Below are 23069 nucleotides of genomic sequence, written 5' to 3' on the forward strand. Positions count from 1 at the left end.
GACATATCTGGGAGCTTTCAAGGAGCCCTCTTTTGCCCCCTCTTCAAAAAAACCACCTCTTAATCCTGTCTGGATAATTTCCATCCAGCTGTCCACTTTCCTTTTTAGGGAGCATGGTAGAGAAGGTGGTTACATGGCAGCATTAGAGGGTCATGGATGAAATGGATTATCTGGACCTCTTTCAATTCAGGCCAGTTCTGGGACAGAAACACTATTAGTCACACTTGTCAATGATCTCTGGCGAGAGCAGGATGAAGGTATTGCATCCATCCTTGATCTCCTTGACCTCTCAGGGGCCTTCAACACTATTGACCATGATATCTTTTGGGCTGAGTGCAGGGTTTGGAGCTAGGTGGCACAGTTTTACACTTGTTCGGCTTTCTCCAAGGTCAGTCTCAATCAGTGTTGATAGGGAGTGAAAGGCCAAGCCCACGGTACTGTGCTTCAGGACACAGTATTTTCTGCACTTCTTTTTAACATCTACATGAAGCTGCTGGGTGAGGTCATCCACTACCATGGGATGAGGTACCATCAGCATGCCAATGATAGTCAGGTTTACATCTCCAAGCTAGGTGACCCAAGTGATGCTGTCACTGCCCTTTTGTGGTGCTTGGGGTTGTAGATGTGGACAACAGGCTCTGGATAAATCTTGGTAAGACTGAGTGGCACTGGGTAGGTTGAGTTCTGTGCAGATGGCAATTGTGGCTAAGAAAGACTTTGTACACCTTCATGTTGTATGTCAATTGTGCTCTTTCCTGGATCAGGAGTCCCTGTGCTCAGTCACCGTAGCCCTGATCATCTCATGTCTGACCTATTGCAACATGCTATACATGGGGCTACCCTTAAAGTCTACCCAGAAGTATGGTGCAGAACACAGCTGTGTGTGAAGTTCTTGGGGCCTCTAGGATGGCTCATGTTACACTGCTGTTCTGCAAGCCGCATTGGTTGCCCGTTCATTTCTTGGTCCAATTCAAGGTGTTGGTTATCACCTTTAAAGTCCTTCATGGCATGGGTTGAGTGTACCTGAGGAACTAGCTCATCCCAATGAGATTAGCTCACCTACCCACACCAAGAGAATAAGTGAATCTAGGAAGCATAAAAAATTAAATACGTACATAATTACATTAATAGTAAAGGTAAAGGTTCCCCTCGCACATACATGCTAGTCGTTGCTGACTCTAGGGGGCAGTGCTCATCTCTGTTTCAAAGCCGAAGAGCCAGCGCTGTCCGAAGATGTCTCCGTGGTCATGTGGCTGGCATGACTCAACACCAAAGGCGCACGGAACACTGTTACCTTCCCACCAAAGGTGGTCCCTATTTTTTCTACTTGCATTTTTATGTGCTTTCGAAACTGCTAGGTTGGCAGAAGCTGGGGCAAGTAACGGGAGCTCACCCCGTTACACGGCAGCACTAGGGATTCGAACTGCTGAGCTGCCGACCTTTTAATCGACAAGCTCAACGTCCTAGCCCCTGAGCCACCATGTCCCTAATTACATTAATATAAACATTAATTAAACAATTGTATTTATTTTAACAAACTAATTTAACAATTAAATTGCATAAATCTTTACTTACTTAAAAAAAATAATTCCCATCACAGGCCTACTCACTTCATCCTAGTCTGCATTAGGTTTTCTTGGGGAATGGCTTCCAGGATATGGCTCAAAAGGACAGCTATGGCCCATTATCTAAAAGGGTTGCATACTGTATGTCCCTTACAAAAATAAAATGGGTTGCAACACATTTGAAATGAACCATGATCAAAAGACTAATTAAATCACAGAATTATGCCAAGGTTATGGAACATTGTGTTACTTAAGGAGAGCTCTGAGGCTTCATCCAGGAAGATGCAATGTTTCGCTTTGATCAACAGAATCAGTTGGGAGGTTGGAGAGACCTCAGTGAGGTGTTGTCTAAAATGCAATGATTCTCCCCAGAGAAGCTGTGAAAATTCTGCAAGCACCTGCCAATATTTCAAGACAGCAAAGCTGGCTGAGGAACTCTGGGAGTTGAAGTCCACAAGTCTTAAAGGGACCAAGGTTGGAGACCCCTGCTCTAAAACACTCTGATTTTGAATATACTGGGTGGTTTATAAATTATAAAACCATCCCAATATTCAGTCTCCAAGTACAGGCTGTTGAAATGGACAGAAACAGCATATGCTGCTTCTTATCCTGTAGTAGGGGGAAACGCATGTGGAAACAATTTTCTTAATGTTTTTATTTGAAATATCACAGCAGGTCACTGTTACCCATTTGGTAAGATACAGAAAGATTTCACCACAATCATTGTTGAACTTTTTGATGTGCGCAAATTATAGGCCTGTTGCCTGCACTTAGGAGAAAAATAGCCTGTTCCTTCTTAGATGTGTATAAATGCACACAATACAGCCACCACTGTTGTGAAGGCAGGATAACCCAGAATGGCCCCTTCGTAGTAACATAATTTTCAAAACTCAAAACAAAATATCAGACAAAAATGCTATTATAAAACTCTGCTCACCAGAAAATGATTTAATAGGGCTACAGTATTACATTCCTGTATCACAACCTAGAGACTTTCAGTCCTTCTCCAAATCTAGTGCTAAAGCACCATTAAAAATAAAATCCAGAAAGCAGCTTTCATTGATTTTTCAAGTTTTGCCAGAATTCATCTACTGTAAAAGATTGCAGGCAACTTTCTGAAACTGTCTGGAGCCTTTTCTGCAGGGGAATGCTATCAAATTAACACAGCTCCTCTTTCGCCTGGAAGCTGGTTCTTTGCTTAATGTCTGGCCATTCCTTGTTTCCAGAGTGTTGAGTTTATGACTAAGTCCTATTTGCTTCATATCTTCCTTCGTATCTGAGGAGGAGAAAGAAGAAGTGAGGAAGTGTGATAATATCAAAAACCAGAATAAAGATTCCAGAACATGTAAAAATCATGTTATTAGCTAGTCTGCTTGAGGTCTTGATAACTTTTATCTTTATAGGGGTCAGTTTCTTTCAGCAGATACCACTTCTGGGGAAGAGATGTTGGACACTACAGCTATTATTGGCTGGGATGGCTGTGAGGCAGTACCGAATAAAAGATGCTTTCCTACAGTTTTCAAGAAGTTGTACTTAGAGAAAAAGAAGCACAAATAATTTCACCCTGCTGAGCTCGATACAGCCTGTTTGACATTCTCCAAACTCCTGAAACAATACAAAGAGCAATGTGTTCTCATTTTACTATCCCATTTTTTAAATATCCCTTATCCACAAACACTTTTCATTAAACACTGATTAAAAGCATTCAGAGAGAACATGAACTGTTTCCAAACTCACATGTCTTTGCTTGTTGCCACATGCATAAGTGATTTATGTTTATGCTCTACAGGTTTTGTACGGCACAACCTCAGATGCTGCAATTTGGCGCCGTTGTGCAAACTACGTCAACAGCATTATGGGCAATGCTGTGGGGAGGCTTTATGTCGAAGAAGCTTTTGCTGGAGAGAGTAAACATGTGGTAATTATCATTGATATGATACTTAAGGAGGCGTTGGGTTCATCTGAATGGCAGTAGAAGTTTGGAAACCAAACCAGGCATATTAAGAACTGCTTGGAAAGATCCTGTAATTCTATTTTATAAGATTAGGCAAGAATGACTGTATTCTGGGCTCATATAGTAGATACAGGCCAGAAGGAAGGGAACTGTAATCCTTCTGACAACCAGTTTAGCCTGTGTTGTATCTGACTATAGTATCTGACCCCATCTGCAGCACCAATCTGCTTTGGACCCTTTGCCCCTGCCATTTACCATATCGGAAGTTTAACTTGGGAGTAGGTTTTTGTTACTTTTAATGTGTTTAGTTTTATAGCTGTAGTGGCTTTTATGCTGTTTTAATTTTTGATTGGAGCTGCCCAGAGTTGATTATAAGATGGGCAGCTATATAAATGCTTTAAATACATAAATAAATAAAAAGTAAAGCACTTTGGGCAATGTTACCTCCAGGCATGAGGCTTCCAGGGTGGATTATCCCCCAGAGAGAGCAAAAAATAACTTGCCATCTGCAGGATGACAGTGGTTTCTTTAATGACTGTCGGAAAAGGAGCCGTCAATTTCCACATGATGACGCTCCTTCGTATCTATGGCCTGTATTTGGGAAACCAATCTGCTGTTGTTCAGTTGAAATCAATGGTGAAATCCAAATTTTTTTACTACCAGTTCTGTGGACATGGCTTGGTGGGGGTGGGGTGGCTTGGTGGGCGTTGCTTAGTGGGTGTGGCAGGAGACAGATACTGCAAAATCTCCATTTCCAGCCCACTCCAGGGGAAGGATACTGCAAAATCCCCATTCCCACTCCACTCTGGGGCTAGTCAGAGATGGTATTTGCTGGTTCTCCAAACTGCTCAAAATTTCTGCTACCGGTTCTCCAGAACCTGTCAGAACCTGCTGGATTTCACCCCTGGTTGAAATGGATCAAAAAGTATTGAAATCTCTGAGGCATTACAGTAGCAGCAGCTTTCCAAAATGTGACTCCAGATCAGAAGGCACATGATAAGCAATTGCTGCAGCAGCTGTGGCTTTTACAGTAACAGTATCAGACATGCAACTTGTAACAGCAGAGAAGTGATAGGTCCTAGAAAGGCCAAGTATTTGGAAGTATCCGAAAATATTGCAGTGACAAGTTCCTGCTGCTCCTGCTGCTGCTGCTGGTATTTGGTTTTTTATTTCTTCAACAGTCTATCAGGCAACATGTACAGATTCAAACTTCCTGGACATTTGTTCCGACTTTGTCTTCCCTTTCAGCCCATTGGGAATTTTTTTGAGATTATTCCCTTTCCCCTGTCTTGTTCTCAGGTTTTGCCCTGCCTTTGCTCAATTTAATAAACTAATATTGGAGAATCTTACCTTTATGGTGGGAGAATCCATTCTTAGTTACTAATAATCAGTTTCACAGTGCCTACAGAAAACTTCCAGGTTTGGTTTTCTATGCTTCTTTATTTTTGCTTGTTTATAGTAGGATCCCTCTGATCCTAACATGGGAAACCTTTCTGTTTTAAGGGGAATTTTGGAAGCATAGGGCGAACTTGCTCATAGCACAGCAACCGTAGAAAACTTGTAAGTTCCAAAATGGCTAGTATAAATGGCATGTCCACTCAGAAAACACTCATGTGTCAGAAGAGGGAAAAGCCCCCAGAAAGCTCCGTATTATTTCAGTGAAATGTTATGGGCTCCAAATGATAGCAGCAAATCAATGTGAACCTTAAAATGGTGCCTTGCTTTGCACCATACCAACTTCTTATTAAGGATTTTTAAAAGTTGGGATGGTAAGGTGTCTGGTAAGCATGGAGGAGTCCTGAGCCCTTAAGTGGACATGATAATGCTGCATCCTGAAATATATTTAGCAGCACCCAGAAGCCATAATTCTCCCCCAAGTGGGAGAAATGGATCTTTGGAGGGCAATATAGTCAAGATGGTGATTTGAATATGCATGTTTGCAAACACACTGGTGAGACTTAATTGATATACATTTTATAACAACTTCTCATACTTGGTACTGGATAGGGATTGGATAGGGTATTGGATAGCCAACACCCTGGAAGACAAGCTGAAGATCCAAAAAGATCTTGACAGACTTGAACAATGGGCCCTATCCAACAAAATGAAATTTAATGTGGAGAAAAGCAAGGTTTTACACCTAGACAGGAATAACCAAAGGTACAAATTAGGCGAAACATGACTGAAAAACAGTAACTATGAGAGGGACCTTGGAGTCCCAGTGGACAATCAGTTAAACCTGAGCCAGCAGTGTACAGCAGCAGCCAAAAAAGGTAACACAAGCCTTGGTTGTATAAACAGAGGCAGAAAATCAAAATCGCATGAAATATTAGTACCACTTTATATAGCCTTAGTAAGACCACACCTGGCATACTGCATCCAATTTTGATCACCACATTACAAAAAAGATGTTGAGATTTTGGAAAATGTTCAAAGAAAAGCAACTAAGATGATTAAGGGGCTGGAGATTAAAAACAAATGAAGAATGGTTGCAGGAATTAGGTATGGTCAGTCTAGAGTAATGAAGGACTGGAGTGACATAGAATAGAATAGAATAGAATTTTATTGGCCAAGTGTGATTGGACACACAAGGAATTTGTCTTGGTGCATATGCTCTCAGTGTACATAAAAGAAAAGATACGTTCATCAAGGTACAACATTTACAACACAATTGATGATCAATATATCAATATAAATCATAAGGATTGCCAGCAACAAGTTATAGTCATACAGTCATAAGTGGAAAGAGATTGGTGATGGGAACTATGAAACGATTAATAGTAGTGCAGATTCAGTAAATAGTCTGACAGTGTTGAGGAATTATTTGTTTAGCAGAGTGATGGCCTTCGGGAAAAAACTGTTCTTGTGTCTAGTTGTTCTGGTGTGCAGTGCTCTATAGCGTCGTTTTGAGGGTAGGAGTTGAAACAGTTTATGTCCAGGATGCGAGGGATCTGCAAATATTTTCACGGCTCTCTTCTTGATTCGTGCAGTATACAGGTCCTCAATGGAAGGCAAGTTGGTAGCAATTATTTTTTCTGCAGTTCTAATTATCCTCTGAAGTCTGTGTTTTTCTTGTTGGGTTGCAGAACCGAACCAGACAGTTATAGAGGTGCAAATGACAGACTCAATAATTCCTCTGTAGAACTGGATCAGCAGCTCCTTGGGCAGTTTGAGCTTACTGAGTTGGCGCAGAAAGAACATTCTTTGTTGTCCTTTTTTAATGATGTTTTTGATGTTAGCTGTCCATTTGAGATCTTGTGATAACATGATAACAGTATTTCAGCATTTGAGAAGCTGCCACAAAGAAGAGGGGTCAATTTATTTTCCAAAGCATCAGAAGGCAAGACAAGAAACAATGGATGGAAACTAATCAAGAAGAGAAGCAGCCTGGAATTAAGGAGAAACTTCCTAACAGTGACAACAATTAAGCAGTGGAACCACTTACCTTCAGAAGTTGTAGGTGCTTCATCATTGGAAGTTTTTAAGAAAAGACTGGAGAGCCCCCTATCTGAAATTGTGTCAGGTCTCCAGCTTGAGCAGGGGGTTGGACTAGAAGACCTCCAAGGTCTCTTCCAGGTCTATTCTGATTAATTTTAGAGTTGCAATAGAAAACACATGAAGGACACTCTGCAGAGAAAAACTGAATGACACATTATCTAGTAATGTGGAGCTGAGGAGCCGGTTGCTCCAAAAAGAAAATATGTAAAGATTTTTTTAAAAAAAACATCTTATACTTAGAATGATTGAAAAGCAGATTTAAGCAGTTAGTTATCAATATCCTTTGGCAGCCAGACTAATAATGGGTATGTGTTGCCCTCCTAGGACAATAAGGCAAAGTATGACTTTGGAGATCATCTATATTCAGATTGTATCTTGCTGTTATATTGGTTAGATTGTTGTGTCTTGTTTTTTGCACACCTATATTGCAATCCTTTAATAACACAATTCAGTTGTGTAAATAATTTATCCAGGAAATTGGAACCAAATTCAGTCTATTTTAAGAGGGACTTTCTGGACTGGTTTGTAGCATATACATTTAATAAATAAATAAGGTTTATTTTTCCCCAGAATGAATTCATTGGCATTAAGTTAATTTTTTTAGCAAAGCCTCTAGCTCATCAATAAATATATGTATGTTTTATATGAGAAAATTTGGAGCTTTAATCCTAGAATCTCCAAACAGGTGATAAAAGCAATTATCTGGCTATAGGATAACATTACAATATGTCAAGTTAGCACTAGCTTTCATTTGAATGCATAAACATTAAAATTATTGTTTTGGAGACCTATTTCACTTGATTAGTTTAGGTTTGCAATTATAGCAATTTAATTTTTTGCCATTGTCAACTTATTTTGAAAAAACAAAAATATAGTATTTCTGGCCACAACAGTTGGAATATAAATTTCAGAACATGACCTATGACTAAATTATAATTAAGAGTATTATCCTAGCTAGGTCTAGTCAGAAGTGAGTCTCACTAGGTTTATTGGTGTTCCTTTCGGATAAGCAGGTCTAGCATTCCAACCTTAATCTTATTGTACCATATATTCCCAGGTTCAAGAAATGATTACACAAATCCGTGAAGTTTTTATTAACACACTGGAAGAACTCTCTTGGATGGATGCAGAAACCAAAAAGAAAGCAGAAGAAAAGGCAAGATTTGTTTAATGGTTATCTTGTAATTTGAGAATACTTTCTTCATTTAAAATTTAAATAGTACAGGCTATCTAGCAAAAGAGTAATATATGTTTGAGAGAGACAGAAAGCAAATATATCATATTTCAGGTAAATTATTGGCTAATTCCCAATCTCTCACTTTTTCAAGCTAAGACATAAATAAATATTGGCAGTACCACAATTAATTAAGTACAGATTGCAGTTGTATACTCACCTATGCGTTCTGTTTGTCTCAGGGTGCATTTTAAAATGAAGTAGTATATGGATGCTTCAGAGATGTTTTACAGTGAGATCATTCTTCATTATCTAGAACATATAAGAAAAGCTCCAGATACCTAATATCTCCATCTTGTATCTGAAAACATTTTTATTTTTCCATTACTACTCTCATTATTTTACTTTTTAGGGAAAAAGAAACTTTTAAGGAGGGGAGAAAAGGAACAAATACAGAACTTTTGATCAGTAGTTTTAAAACCCGGTGGTCTGGAAGCATACTAAGAGCTTGTGTTTGATCAACTATGTAGTATCGTCCTGCACGTTGACCTCTGGTTTATATTTAAAACCTAATACTGTATACAGAAAGCCACAGTGTTGCATATTTGAGTCCCTAATTCAGTTCTTAGCTTGACTGTTAAAATGTTCTCAGTATAACTTACTTCCAGAGGTCTTCTGAGAATAAGATAGCTAGAGAGGGCCACACATTGTATACTACCTTGAGTTTCTAGAGGAAAAGTAGGCAGTAAGTGTAATAAATATGTAGATAGTTCTTTGTGTGGCTTTAGCATCAATTCTGCAAGCAAAAATGGGTAATGTGAAAACACAATGTTTTTGGCATTCATGAACTCAGAGTGAAAATTCTTATATTTTACTTAAATACCAACAAAGGAATTTTTCTGTATTCATCTGGAAAAAGAACTAGAGAGCAATTCAGAAGTGTTGCCTGAACTGATTCTATTTTGTTGCGGTATTTATCTATTGGAAATCCCAAAAAGAACATTCAGGAAAATCCTGGCATTGGACAATAGCATCATGATCTGGTTGTAAAAATTAGCTCTGATCGAAAAACTTTGTAAGTTGAGAAACAACCTGTGACTATTTCCTGTGCTGCCTGAATTTACAATTTGATTCCAATTCATTTTGCACCATATTTTTAGGCTATGGCAATTAAAGAACGAATTGGCTACCCTGATGAAATTCTGACAAATACTGAGAAATTAAATCAGGAGTACAAAGGTGTAAGTATTCATTACGTAAATGTATTGTAAACAACAGGTATTATATGTCCATATTGAAAGTGTAAATTAGAAAAAAATCTCATTTGACATATGCTACACAGGAAGATGCCCTGTTATGATGCTTTTGCACAGACCTTATTCATTGTAAAATCCTGCACCATTTTAGTAATCACTATTCTGTACATACACAGAAATAGAACTTATGGCTATAGTTTTAAAATTACCCAAAATTCAATGTCCTTAAATGTTGTGGTTTGCCTGCTCCCCGTTTACTGAGGATCTATGGAAGGATTCCCCAATAACAATTTAATTAAATTTAAATTAGAAAACACAAAACCATGACTATTATTTTATGAAAGCTACATTGGTAAAAACATATCTGATAAAGGATTTAATTGCAATTTTTTAAAGCCAGTAATTTTTTTTTATTAAATCAAGAACTAAAAATCCAATGCAAGATGAATGCCTATTATAAAGGGTTACAGAAATTAGCCAAGTTAATAAGCTAAAATAGTTCTCCCAGATAACCAGATATGATGTCATTTTGAACAGCTGCCACTTTCTATTAATTAGGAGGTGTCTAACCCATTTCACCTGCATTTGGCAACTGTTTAAAATGCATTTAGATCATCTTATCAGAAGTGATACTTTTGTCTTGGAATGTGGTGAAGTTACTTTTGTGATTACACACAGCATATTTACCTTCCTGGGTGGAAAATATTATTGGAGTACCAAGAATATCACTTAAAAAAATCTTACAGGAAACACTGTGGACAGATATAAAGAGGAGGCCCTAGAGGAACCTTTGTTTTATAATATTTTACATCCACAAAGTTGGCTTAATTACAAATTCTTATGGATAGTTCTTAAAATCTAGCCTGGGTCAGTTCAGAACAATCTTACTGCTTTTTCTAATAATCTGATTAGGATACTTAGCTAGGAAAAAGCTTCATAAACTTCAATCAATCAAGCTACAATATTCCATTAGGATGAGTTGTATTTATATGTTAAATAATAACTGAAACTAGGAGGATAAAATATCAAAAGGATGCATTTTGCAAATTAACCTTGCAAAATTTAGAGAATATTAAAATAGATTTAATGGTCTGAAGGATGCACACAGATATTCCTATTGTTACTATTAGAAATCTAATTAAAACTTAGAGAATATTAAAATAGATTTAATGGTCTGAAGGATACACACAGATATTCCTATTGTTACTATTAAAAATCTAATCAAAACTTAGGGAATATTAAAATAGATTTAATGGTCTGAAGGATACACACAAATATTGCTATGGTTACTACTAGAAATCTAATCAAATAAAACAATAAAAAGCCATTTTCTGGTTGTACAGTAGAATACATCATGATAAGGAATTGATAAGAATATACATAGATCATAATTTTCACCACTGTATTCAAAATAGAACCCTATTCTGGCTCTACCAGCTGTTAGACCACGTGTATTAGTTAAACATTTAATTAGACTTATAATTTTGGGACTCTATTTCTATTTCTATCTATTAACTCTATCTATTGATTGATCAATCAATCTAATATTAAAATAATCCTTAATTTATACCTTCATATCATGTTCTTCTTTTATTACTATTCCAGCATTATCCCTTTAATGTAGGACATTTACAGTATAACATTTGAACTGCTGGGGTTTGTGGCTAAGTGAGTAAAGAGTTAATTGTGAAGGCATTTTGCTCAAAAGTGAACTCTGCAGAAATGGGAACATCAGTTTGTTTGTATTTCACCCATGTTTCTTGCTAGCTTCACTTTATTTTTTAGTAGGAGAAACAAGGGGAACATATAGGCATACTCGGAATAACTCAGTGATTAGGCAGAAATAAAGTTTCCTTTAAATTAAGCTCAGTTCTTGTTGACTTCATGAACTCTCTATGAAGTTTTTTGGTAACAATATCAAAGGGATATCAAGTCATAGCAATTACAGGTAAAGCACAATATATAATATCATTGCTATTCTGTGTGATAAGATAGAGGAGAAATTGAGAATCCTTCAGGAATGTATAGGGCTTGCACATGATTATACTTCAACTGTGAATATTTGTCTCCCTCTTTCTCTCTAACTGTGTTTACAGAACACATTTATTCATAGTTAATTAAATCAATATTTATTAAATAAATTAAATTGCCTTGGTTTGCACAACACAATGAACTGCAAGCTAGCCACAATGGCTAGGTTATATAACACACCTAGATATAAACTAACCAACCATATTTTGCCCTAATATTTTCCACAGTTTCTGTGTATATTTCTGTATGTATAATAAACATTATTGCTCATTTTCTCATATTTTTATTTAAGTTGACCTACAAGGAAGAAGAATATTTTGAAAACTTGATTGAGAATTTAAGATTTGGCCAGAAGGAAAGGTTAAAGAAACTTAAAGAAAAAGTGGACAAAGATGAGTACGTATTTACATAGTTTGAATTTAAATATGGATTGTTGAGTATTTGTAAGAACATCTGTTTGTAATCAAAAAGACTACCAACTTTATGCTGTAGTAATCATTCCTTATGCTAAAAGGGAAATCTGTTCCCCTGGAATGGATGGCTTCCCATAATTAGACTATGTCTAATAATTAGACTTTGCATTCCTTCTTCAGTCTATTCATTGTTGCATCCATTACTGCCATTTTCTTCAGAGTGTTTTTGAGAAAAACATTTGTGTATTCATACAAATATATACTTGCACAATTCCTAACCTCTCATTCACTCCTGAGTGTGGCTATTGGCCTAAAAATAGTATCTTTCCCTGTTGTAAAGAAATATTTTAAAGCTCCATCCGTAGCACTAGAAGAATCTCCATGAGCTGAGATAAACATAGTCCTCTGGGGTCATTTTTCTGTAATCTTTCCCTAGAGCTCACATCTGCCTTGTTGGTTCTGTCACCTGACAGATGTGCAACAGTGAGAGAAGAAATGTTGAGAAAAATCCATCCTAAAGGACCTATTATAGAACATGGCTATAATAGCACAGTTGTATGATGTGAGCAATTTCTTTTGATTAATTATTCTGAATGATGTGCCTTTCAAATAATATGCAATCTACAAACATTAAGACTGAAGACTCTATAACATTAAGCTTTTTTTGTGGCGCATCATTCCAACCTTCCTTTCTTTCCCTAGAAGAAAAAAAAGTTTCATCTTGCAGAAAGGGGAATGAATAGTAAATGAAGCAAGGTTTCTTAAACCATAGAAGAAGCTCAAAAGCTTTCTGATTGGATGGGATGCTCTGATAGTCTTCTCCCATCAGTAATGAGGACAGGGTCTACAATCAACTGTGTCATTTCCAGCTCAGACCCGTCATATACAGAAAGGCACTTCTTTTTCTCCTTTGAGAAATGAACTGAAGGTACAAGACTAAGTAGGCCAAGGCAGATTGAGGCAAAATCCTGAATGAGTTGGATTGTACCAATAAAGCAGAATATTTGTAGCTCAGGTTTGAAATGAGGAGTTCTTGAGCCCAGTGAAAACTCTAGTCATAGTCCCTATGCACGTATGTGAATGAATACACAGGGATTATCCTCTGATATTTAACCTCAGCCTCCAAATATATTTGGACTAAAACTTCCAGAATTCCCTACCATCATGGGGAAAGCTGCCCAGGGGTAATAATTGTAATAAAATAATGATTTATGTGGTATTGCTGGCTCATTGAATTTCTATTCCATTCCTTTAACTGTGTTGAAGGTATGTTTGCAGTAGTCCTCAGAGATTAGCTGGGACACTATATCCTTTTTTTAAAAAAGATAGTAGTAGATGGGATGATCTTCAGAGCAGCCAGTATTACTTTATCAGTAAATGGTTTTATATTTTGTTATAATATTATAACGATAATTAAACAAAATCAGCTTTTGACAAATGATTTGATGTGAGTCTAAACAATATAAGTGAACTTTAGAATAGTGATAATGCATCAATTCATCAAAGAACTCTTTATTTATGGTACAACAATGGAAACTATGAGAAATAAGTATTAATAGTACTGATATGCATAGGAATAAATAGTGTCATGGAATAAGTCCAAAATGTTTCTAAGGAAAAAATGTGACCTTGAGTATTTCTTATATGAAAAATGTCATATAGAATTAAGTGTATAAAACCAATTGCACAATTGCAAACTACCAAGTTAGTCAAACACTTTCTACAGTGGAAAAACAACTTTGTTACCTTGATTAGGAGAAGATTGACATTCACGTGCATTAGTTTCCATGCAGATCATAGGGAATACACAATAATCCCAAGAGTGCTTGATTAATTGAAAGTAAGCCAATAAAAATGTTGATTATGAGTAAATAGTATAACTAGGTTGAAATAATAGCTAAATTGCTCTTGTATTTGGTTTATCTTAATAGGGCACAATTTATTCAGCAATTAACCAGGCAGAACATTGCTTATTCTTCAAAGTAGAATACATCTTTAAAACATATATGTCAATATGACTTTGATGTAATTCCCTAATTATGGATACATTTAAGTTACTTTAATTACTTTATTAAGTAATCATAAAACAAACAATTGTGAGTAATGTTGATTCAGTTCCAAGATATTTGTTGAACATATTAAAAACATTTCAGGTCAAAATTGCATCTTTTTTGTTTGTCAATAATAGAAGAGAATATAATGGAAAACTAACAGGTTTATATGGTTATTGCATATATAGAGGAGTGCCTTAGGAAAAACAGAAGAGCTCAAGGTTCATTGCCGACTTATATCATAAACATTAGCTTGTGGCTTATTTCATCTCAGTGAGGCTCATTTATGTATGAAAAAAATTGAAAGATTTGCTGCAGATTGATCCAATCTATCATTTCAGCCAAGCTAACACAAAGAAGCCCACTAGCAAATAAAACACTGTGCAAAGTTGAAACCTTGTCATGGTTTTTTCAATCACCAGAAGCATGCCATTTATACGGTTTATTTAATAGCATCCAGATTTAGAGGAATTAAAATATATTGTATTTCCTCCTCGTCTGGATGTCAACTTTAACATTTTCATGCGTTAATTAAATTTTCTGCAGATGGATAACTGGAGCTGCTGTTGTCAATGCATTTTATTCACCTAGCAGAAATCAAATTGGTAAGTGAATATTGCTTAATCTAGCCTTCCCTACCTGCTGCCCTCCAGATGGGCTGTCTACAATTGCACCCAATCAAGCTGATGGGGGGTTGTAGTCCAGCACATGAGGAGGATGTTAGCTTGGAAGAAGCTGCTCTAGTCACTTGGGAAGGAAAAAGTTATTTTTTAGCCTCCTCTCGAATCCCAGAATTCATATGGATCATGACTGGGTCAGGATTTGGAATTTATCTCGTTTCTATCTGCTCGTTTATACTTTCTATACTGAAGCTCAGATACTATTACATGCTCTTTGGACATCTCATGCTTTTAACCAGAAGCTCAATAACTTGCTATGTAGAATGCAGTTCTTATCTGAGGTGGTTTTATAACCTTTCTCTCTTTTGTGATTTACTTTGGCTGCTTGCTTTAAAGGTCTGGGTTGGAAAGGAAATTCTGTTTTCCTTTGGAAATTGTGAAATATCAACCTGATAGATTCAACAGAGCAAAAAACAACTGCAAGGGAGAGACCTTCCCTGGAGCATTGATTTCATTTCTCACATTAGAGGAAGGCAATCCTTTTTAGCCTAGAGCAACATTTAAAAAAAAATATTATAAAAAAATGACATTCGCAAATGAAAATGGTACTGAAAATCTCAGAGCTGTTTTTAGCAGGAGAGTTGAGAGTTTAATAGTATTCAGACTATTTCCAAATTCTTCGTTTGTAAAAAAAAAATGTTGAAAACTAGTAATATTGCTACTCTGTCTCAGCGACTGAATCTCTGAATGTTGTGAGTTTGTTTAGCCCTATTTCAATAAATTTAGAAGAGCTAATGCTGTTATATAATCACACTGATTGATGTTATTACCTCAATCTTCAAAGATACCCTGGAAAATTGTAAAATACCTTTTATAAGCCAATAAGCAGTTTCTAAAGAAGAAATGAATAACTAGGGATGGGTATTTTATCCAAAATTACCTCACCAGTGTGACATCAAAAAATTGAAAATTAAAATTTAATACTAATTAGTCAATTGAAAAATTTCACCAGTGGCACTAAGGGGGAGGGAGAAAGAATTATCCATTTCACCCAAATGTATCCTTATAATTAGTTTTGAAGGAAGCTGAAAAGCTGAAAAGAAAAACAGAAGATGAGAAAATTCCATACATGGACTTTTATTTGAATGAAATTAAATTTTGCCATAATAAAATTCATTTCAGAGGCCATACTAAAATTTCATACTTCACTTCAGTTTGTAAAGAGTATTTTCAAAGTCACATTAAAAATGTGTCCTCAAAGTGGAGAAAGATGGGAGATTTTTAAAACACTTCCCATGGATTGAAAACATTCTTTATTCGTATATACTTTTATGTATCAGAGCCACGAATGTGGCATACAATTTACCACATCATTTAAACTTTGCAATCATACCTAAAGTACCAGTTAAATCAGAAGTTAGACTTTTGATATTTTAAAAATGAATTATGTTTTCATTTAAAAGATATATACTGTAACTCTTGGTTAGAGTTCTCTAATCTATTAAGATTGTTTTGTTTCTGTTTTTGATAATATTAGGTCTCATTCCTAGTTTTGTTTCATCTTCATAAACATTCCCTCCACTTCTTCCAATTCAATTAAAAAATATTGAACACTATGGAATAACAATTTCTCATTCACATTTGATAAAGAGCCAATAATGAGTAGAGTCTACTATGGTGTTTTGCTCTTCATTTCGTACTTAATTAGTATGACTAATTAAGTATGAAATGTTTTGACAAATGCTGTGCTAAAATCAAGATGTATTATGTTCATAAACTACCTGCTTAAAAAGTAGATTTAACATAAATTGCCTAGTTAAAAAATGAAATTATAAATCAAGTTTTAATACTTCAGTTGAGGAAACAAGTGTCTGTTACTCCCAAATAGCCATTAAATTGCATATTGCATCATGTGGTGATTTGCTTAATGACATAATTGAGCAAGTGATGTAAATTGATCTAAATGGCATAATGTTTATTATGACATCATTACATAAGTAACATAACTCACCACAAATGTAGATGTAACAGACTTGTCTATTATTTGGAGGGGGGGTATGTCCTATCTGAAATGGTTCCACTTAATCTGACATCCACTAAATTATAGGCTGTTAAAATCTCTTTGTACATTTCTCTTGCTTTGGATGTTTATTAAGCACAATCTTGTTTTCAGAGAGCTTATGGATTGGTTGCTTTATAACATGCCGTAGAATCTTCTAGTATTCAATGATCTACTATCATTGTCATGCTTATAGTCTGTAGATCCTTAGATCCTTGGTGGCACAGTGGTTAGAATGTAGTATTGCAGGCTACTTCTGTTAACTGACAGCTGCCTGCAATTTGGCAGTTTGAATCTCACCAGGCTCAAGGTTGACTCAGCCTTCCATCCTTCCAAGGTTGGTAAAATGAGGACCCAGATTGTTGGGAGATTGCTGACTCAGTAAATTACTTAGAGAGGGCTGTAAAGCACTGTGAAGCGGTATATAAGTCTAAGTGCTATTGCTATTTATTTGCCCCCTGTTTTGAAGACAGAGACAATATTTAACCTTCTCTAGTTTTTAGTACTTGACTCATTTTCCAGATTTCCTCAAAGATAATACTTAGAAGTTCAGTCAGATCACTGGCAAATCACTTCATAGTCTAAAATAAAATGTGTTTGCCCTACATATATAAATTCATTCAAGACCACTGTGTATCTATTAAACTGAAATATTATCCTTCTCCTTCAACCAGGAGGATTGTATTATTCAATCCTCTCCTTAGACAAAACTCTAATAGAAATTGAGTAACAATGTTCTTTCTTTGTTAACAGTATTCCTTATGCCATCTTTAATTTCTGGGTCCTGTTAGGTGACATAGCAACTGACAGGATCAAGAGCAAGCCATTATACATTTATATCTTGCTATAAAGAAAATGACTTTCAGATGGGTGTAAGCACAATGCAAAAAGAGCAATAACTGAATTTGATCTCCAGTTATTTCCTTGCTAGAATTTATTCTGCTTTAAAGTTCTGCAGGCATACAAGATATTAACACTGAAATCCCTGGTCTCATCTTTCTGTATAGTTTTTCCTGCAGGGATTTTGCAGCCACCCTTCTTTAGTGCATCACAGCCCAAGTCTCTGAATTTTGGTGGAATTGGCATGGTCATTGGACATGAAATCACCCATGGCTTTGATGACAATGGTAAGACAAAACAAACAAACAAACAAACAAGATTTCATAAGTGTTGTACATTAAGAATTCAAGGGGAAAAGAGATATTGCTATAGTATTTTTCAATAACATTTGCACTAGAGGAAAAAAGTACTCCACCAACTGAAGTGAATGAGTGAGTGAGTGAGTGATTTGATTTATATCCTGCTTTTTTCCTCCCAAATTCAAACTCATTTTACCTTCCTACATTTTATCCCCACAATATGGTAAATTGACTCCAAAGCAGTTTCAGTGGATGAGAATAGATTAGAATGACTAGAATGTCCCTGTGCCTAATCCAATGTCTTAACTACCATGCTACATTAGTGTGACATAACAGTTAACTTTGCCTATTATTGTGTCTATTCATGTGTATTTCCCTTTTGCCTGCCAAAAGAGCAACAAAGAAACAAATTACCAGGTCAATGTTTTTTGGAAACCCTTCCATTATATTAAAATGTCAATCAACTAACATAAGACTGCTTATGTGGTGGTGCCATGGTTAGAATGCAGTACTGCTGCAGGCTACTTCAGGGGTTCAATCCCCACTGGCTTAAGGTTGATTCAGCTTTCCATCCTTCTGAGGTTGGTAAAATGAGGATCCAAATTATTGGAGGCAATATGCTGACTCTGTAAACCACTTAGACAGGGCTGTAAAGTGCTGTGAAGAGATATGTAAGCCTAAATGATATTGCTATTGTTGTTATTAGTTGTGAAGTTGTATCCGACCCATTGAGACCCCATGGACAACGTTCCTCCAGGCCTTCCTGTCCTCTACCATCCTCTGGAGTCCATTTAAGCTCACGCCTACTGCTTCAGTGACTCCATCGAGCCACCTCATTCTCTGTCGTCCCATTCTTCTTTTGCCCTCAATCTTTCCCAGCGTTAGGCACTTCTCCAGTGATATTGCTATACAAAACATCATATCAAGGACATTAGTTGCAGTTAGGAATTCATAATAAAGCCATTTATTGAAATGTTAGTCCTGTCATTCATATATCCTTATACATCTACATATGCATACAAACACTTACACCTTACCAATTGCAATTGGGACTGGCAACTCCATCACTAAGTGGCACAGTCAGTAAATGAGGTTTCACGTGATCATGCCAACTTACAACATCCATTCTGGCTGCAGCCATTAAGCAAATCACTGTGGATCATTAAATGTGACGTCAATAACCACAACTTGCAATTTCCTGCTGGCTTTCCCATTGACTTTGCATTTTGGAAGACAGCTATGAAGGTTGCAAATGGAGGATGCTGCGATCATGGGATACTGCAACCATCATCAATATGTGCCAGTTGCCAATTGCCTGAATTCCTATCACATTACTGGGGATACTGCAATGATCACAACTTCAAGGACAGGTCATAAGTCTCCCTTTTCAGCACTGTCATAATTTTGAATGGTCACTGAAAGTGTGGTCAATAAGCGAGGACTACCTGTGTTTACATCTGGCCAGAAATAGAGATAATATAAAAAATAGACATATTTAGACATATTTAGTCATAGCATTGTATGATACTTTATTATGAAGCAGTGGGGAACCAGCAGAAGGCAATTTCTGCCTGTCATTAGATGTGCAAGCAGATGGAAGCTTAGGGGAGACTACATAATCCAAACACTCTTCTATCTGAAGCCTGCAAACTCTCTGGGATAAGATTAAGCCAATAGAAGGATAAATATCCTAGGCTTCAAATCCGTGAACTAAACAGCTCTTGGAGAGGGTGAAAACTTCACTCATTCTCTTAACAGCAGAATTGGTTAACTACTAGATACCCAGATATATGTTGCATCACTGAAAGGCATGCTGGCTGAATACTTCGACAATGAGTCAGAATGATCATGTACATGAGAACTAGGTGTGATTTGGATAGTTCAAAAGGAAATACCCATAAGCATCCTTGCTGGGCAAAAGACTTGGTGATGTTGCACTGCCACTTCTGTTCTTTATGTACCTGCATGTAATTTCACAACACAAATGTAAACGAGTGGCGTTTAGGTCATCTTATTACTCAGATTTCTTATTTTGGCTTCATTATAGTTAGGAATAGATACCTTTTTCCTAATAAGTTTTCTTCCTTCTTTTCCTTCTTTTCCAAGATGTAGGTTCATTACATAGTTACTGATGCAAGGTGAACTTGAAAATGGATGCAGCAGGGCAGCAAGTTCTTTTTTTTTTAATATAGAAAAGGATATGGCCCAAGGCACAGCTCATGGTCAAATTATGACCATGGGTTAGAAGTTACAACTGTGTTGAAAAAAGTGACCTGTGACTGGTTCTCATAATTACAACCATCGCAGCATCCCTATGGTCACATGATCATGAATCAGGTGTTTGGCAAGTGGCTTGCAATTATGAAAGTCACAGCATCCTGGAGTCATGTGGTCAACATTTGTGACCTTTTCACTTGGCTTCCAAGAAGAGAAAATCCATATCTGTGTAACAACAGTGGCAAAAAAATGTTGTAAAATTGAGTGTGGTCACATAATGACTCACTTAACAACCCATCATTTAGCAAGAGAAGTTCTGGTCCCAATTGTGAACATAAATTGATAACTACCTGCATAGCCATTCCTACTTTGCATATATTGGATCCTACCTTGAACTCTTTAGGGAAGTTTTCTAAAATAAACCCTTCTTGGCATATTTAATTGTGATGTGCCTTTTGTATTATCTATGCCTTTCTAATTGTTATTTATGCATATTTCATTTTTATATACGTTATTGCAGGTAGAAATTTTAATGCAGAAGGGGACCTCATAGACTGGTGGAGTCAAGAATCTGCAAGGAATTTTAAAAGTCAATCTCAGTGCATGATATATCAGTATGGGAATTTTTCATGGGATCTAGCTGGTGGACAAAACGTATGTGGTTTTTTTAATGCAAAATTTATAATGTATGTTTTGGGTGTACCCTTTTATTTCATTATGCAACAAAGCAAACCAAATCTGAGAGCTGGGTTTTCCACACCCAAAATAAAATTCAAGACCTTGCCCCTCGCCCACATGTCCACCACACGTCCAATCAGGTATCCTCTGGAACAGAAGATACCTCCTCATTCTTCTCAACACAGCTGCAGGGCACAACGGCCTTAACTTACTATAAAGAATTTTATTTTGACTACATATCCTCTTCACTCTATACCAGGGGTGGGTTCTACTTACCTTTACTACCAGTTCGCAAGCTTCTGCGCATGCGCAGATCACACATGATGACATCATGGCGGGTGGGCGGAACCTCCCACCGGTTTTACTACCGGTTCTATAGAACCACACCATACCAGGAACAACCCACCATTGCTCTATACAATCCCCCCCTCCCATTTTCCCACAGTAGAATTTGTGGCAGGCCTGAAGCCTGAAGGCACAAAGGTAGAAAAATGGCTTCCAGGTCTGATACAGACACAATCCAAAATGTTAGTTTCAAGCTCTTCTGTCCTTATCAGCTCACATTCTTGAAAGGAGAAGTTGGAAGCTTTTAAATGAACAAAAGATTTATCTGGACTATAAAACTCCTGTTTTATTTCAGCTGGTTTTTTTAAAAAACTAGTTTGATCCTTATTTGTTAGCCTAACTTAAATTTGGTCTTGGTTAACTGGCATAATTGAACATTTCAGCATTATTGTCTAATGTTCATAGATTTTTTAAAAAGTTAATTAAGTTTTAAAATATGTGTTTTTATGTATTACATGTATATAGGATGTATTTTAAAGAATTTATTATATATTGTAGCTGTAATTTAAAAATACTTAAATACCAAAGTGCTCAGGCATTTTGATTTTAAGTCTACTCAATATCTGAAAGTTTTAAAGTTTTAAAAAGGTCAAATGCGGTGGTACAAATTTGAAAAAAATACCACTAGGTTCAGCTCTTAAACATGCTGTGATTAATTAAATATAAATTTTTCAAGCTTCTCTGCATAGTAATGTTGGAAACAGTGGAAAACAGAGCCCAGGGAAGCAAAATTTTGCTAGGATGGGCAACACATAGGGCTCTAGGTCTGTGCAAGCTCTGATCTGTTCATCTTCTTTTGTTTTGCAATTATGGATAAAAAACCATCGTTTTCTACCATTTTCTCACAAAACATGGAGAGTAAGCCCAAAATTAGCTTAATATTATTTTTTTAAAAAAAGATTTTTCCTGATTTTTCCTCTTCTACACACAAAAAACTCCAGCAAGCAGGAATCAAATCCTACCCTTACCTTCATATACAAGAAAGCCTTATCTGCTTTCTATCATAAGCTCACCTTTATGCCTCCCATTTATTACTAAAAGTGGGTTGCCTTCCAGATTAATAGAGAATCAAAGTATCAGCAGTTCAATAAAATAAGGTTTATTCCTTTCAGTTAACTGGAACTTCACTTCATCTAAATATATCATACAACTATACTGTTCTCCCTACAATAGAAAATATTGATCAGTTGATTATGCTTTATACGCTCTTAAGAGCTGGGGTCTTTTATTACAGGAATATGTAAATACAACAAATATGTATTCTCAAGGCAACAATGTTAAGTTCCATCATTTTCATTCCATTAACAGCCTATAAACGTCCATCTCTGCACTTAAATAGAGTTTTTATTTTAAATTTCAAACTCCTTCATTGTAACCGCATATCCTTATGGAAATCCCTGGTGATGGGCTTCAAGAACCATAATAGCCATTTCCCAAAATTGTCCTTGAGGTCTGTGCGATATCTTGTTTATTTTGTGCAAGCAAAGAACCAATTTTAATAGAAAATGGAATATGGGAAGAAGGAAAATATACATGTTATGAAAAATTTCAACCTGGTGTGCAATAGATCATATTACAAACCTTCCTTTTTCTGTGGGATCTCTTTCACAGAAATTAATAATGAAACATTTCCCTTTAGATTTCATAATTTTTATTGTATTTTGACCTTGAAGACATTCATTGTTCTTCTTGGAACTTGATTATATTTAGTTAGTTAGACAGTGAAAGAAAAGAATAAAAAGAAAAGAAAACCAGGGTCCTTTTTCATTTCTTCATTTTTTTTCCCTTTCAGCTCAGTGGAATCAATACTCTTGGTGAAAACATTGCTGATAATGGTGGCATTAGACAAGCATACAGGGTGAGAAATGGCTACTTTCTTCACAACTAGATTATTTCTTGGAATTTATTCATTGAAATACAAGTTTCCAATGGTAGTTTTTTGACACAGGTCTGGTTTATTAAACCCCTAAAGTTTTTTTTCTACAAATAAACTTATATACATCACTTTTTAATGCATAGTTGGTCAATTCTGCTCTGTCTCCAACTTTTCTCTCTTCTTCTCTTTTATT

General features: G+C 36.3%; 1 protein-coding gene across 2 annotated transcripts in view; it reads left to right on the forward strand.

Moving 5' to 3' along the window:
- Positions 1-23069, forward strand: part of MME (membrane metalloendopeptidase) — a 74042-nt gene that overhangs the window by 44458 nt on the left and 6515 nt on the right. For both annotated transcript variants that reach the window (XM_058187837.1, XM_058187838.1), the window contains exons 13-20: positions 3355-3483; positions 8075-8173; positions 9352-9432; positions 11771-11874; positions 14489-14547; positions 17629-17748; positions 20498-20631; positions 22793-22858. In XM_058187837.1, the coding sequence (XP_058043820.1) occupies positions 3355-3483; positions 8075-8173; positions 9352-9432; positions 11771-11874; positions 14489-14547; positions 17629-17748; positions 20498-20631; positions 22793-22858 (792 nt within the window). The remainder of the gene's footprint in view (positions 1-3354; positions 3484-8074; positions 8174-9351; positions 9433-11770; positions 11875-14488; positions 14548-17628; positions 17749-20497; positions 20632-22792; positions 22859-23069) is intronic.

This window comes from Ahaetulla prasina, chromosome 6 (genome assembly GCF_028640845.1).
Source record: "Ahaetulla prasina isolate Xishuangbanna chromosome 6, ASM2864084v1, whole genome shotgun sequence".
Taxonomy (NCBI): Eukaryota; Metazoa; Chordata; class Lepidosauria; order Squamata; family Colubridae; genus Ahaetulla; species Ahaetulla prasina.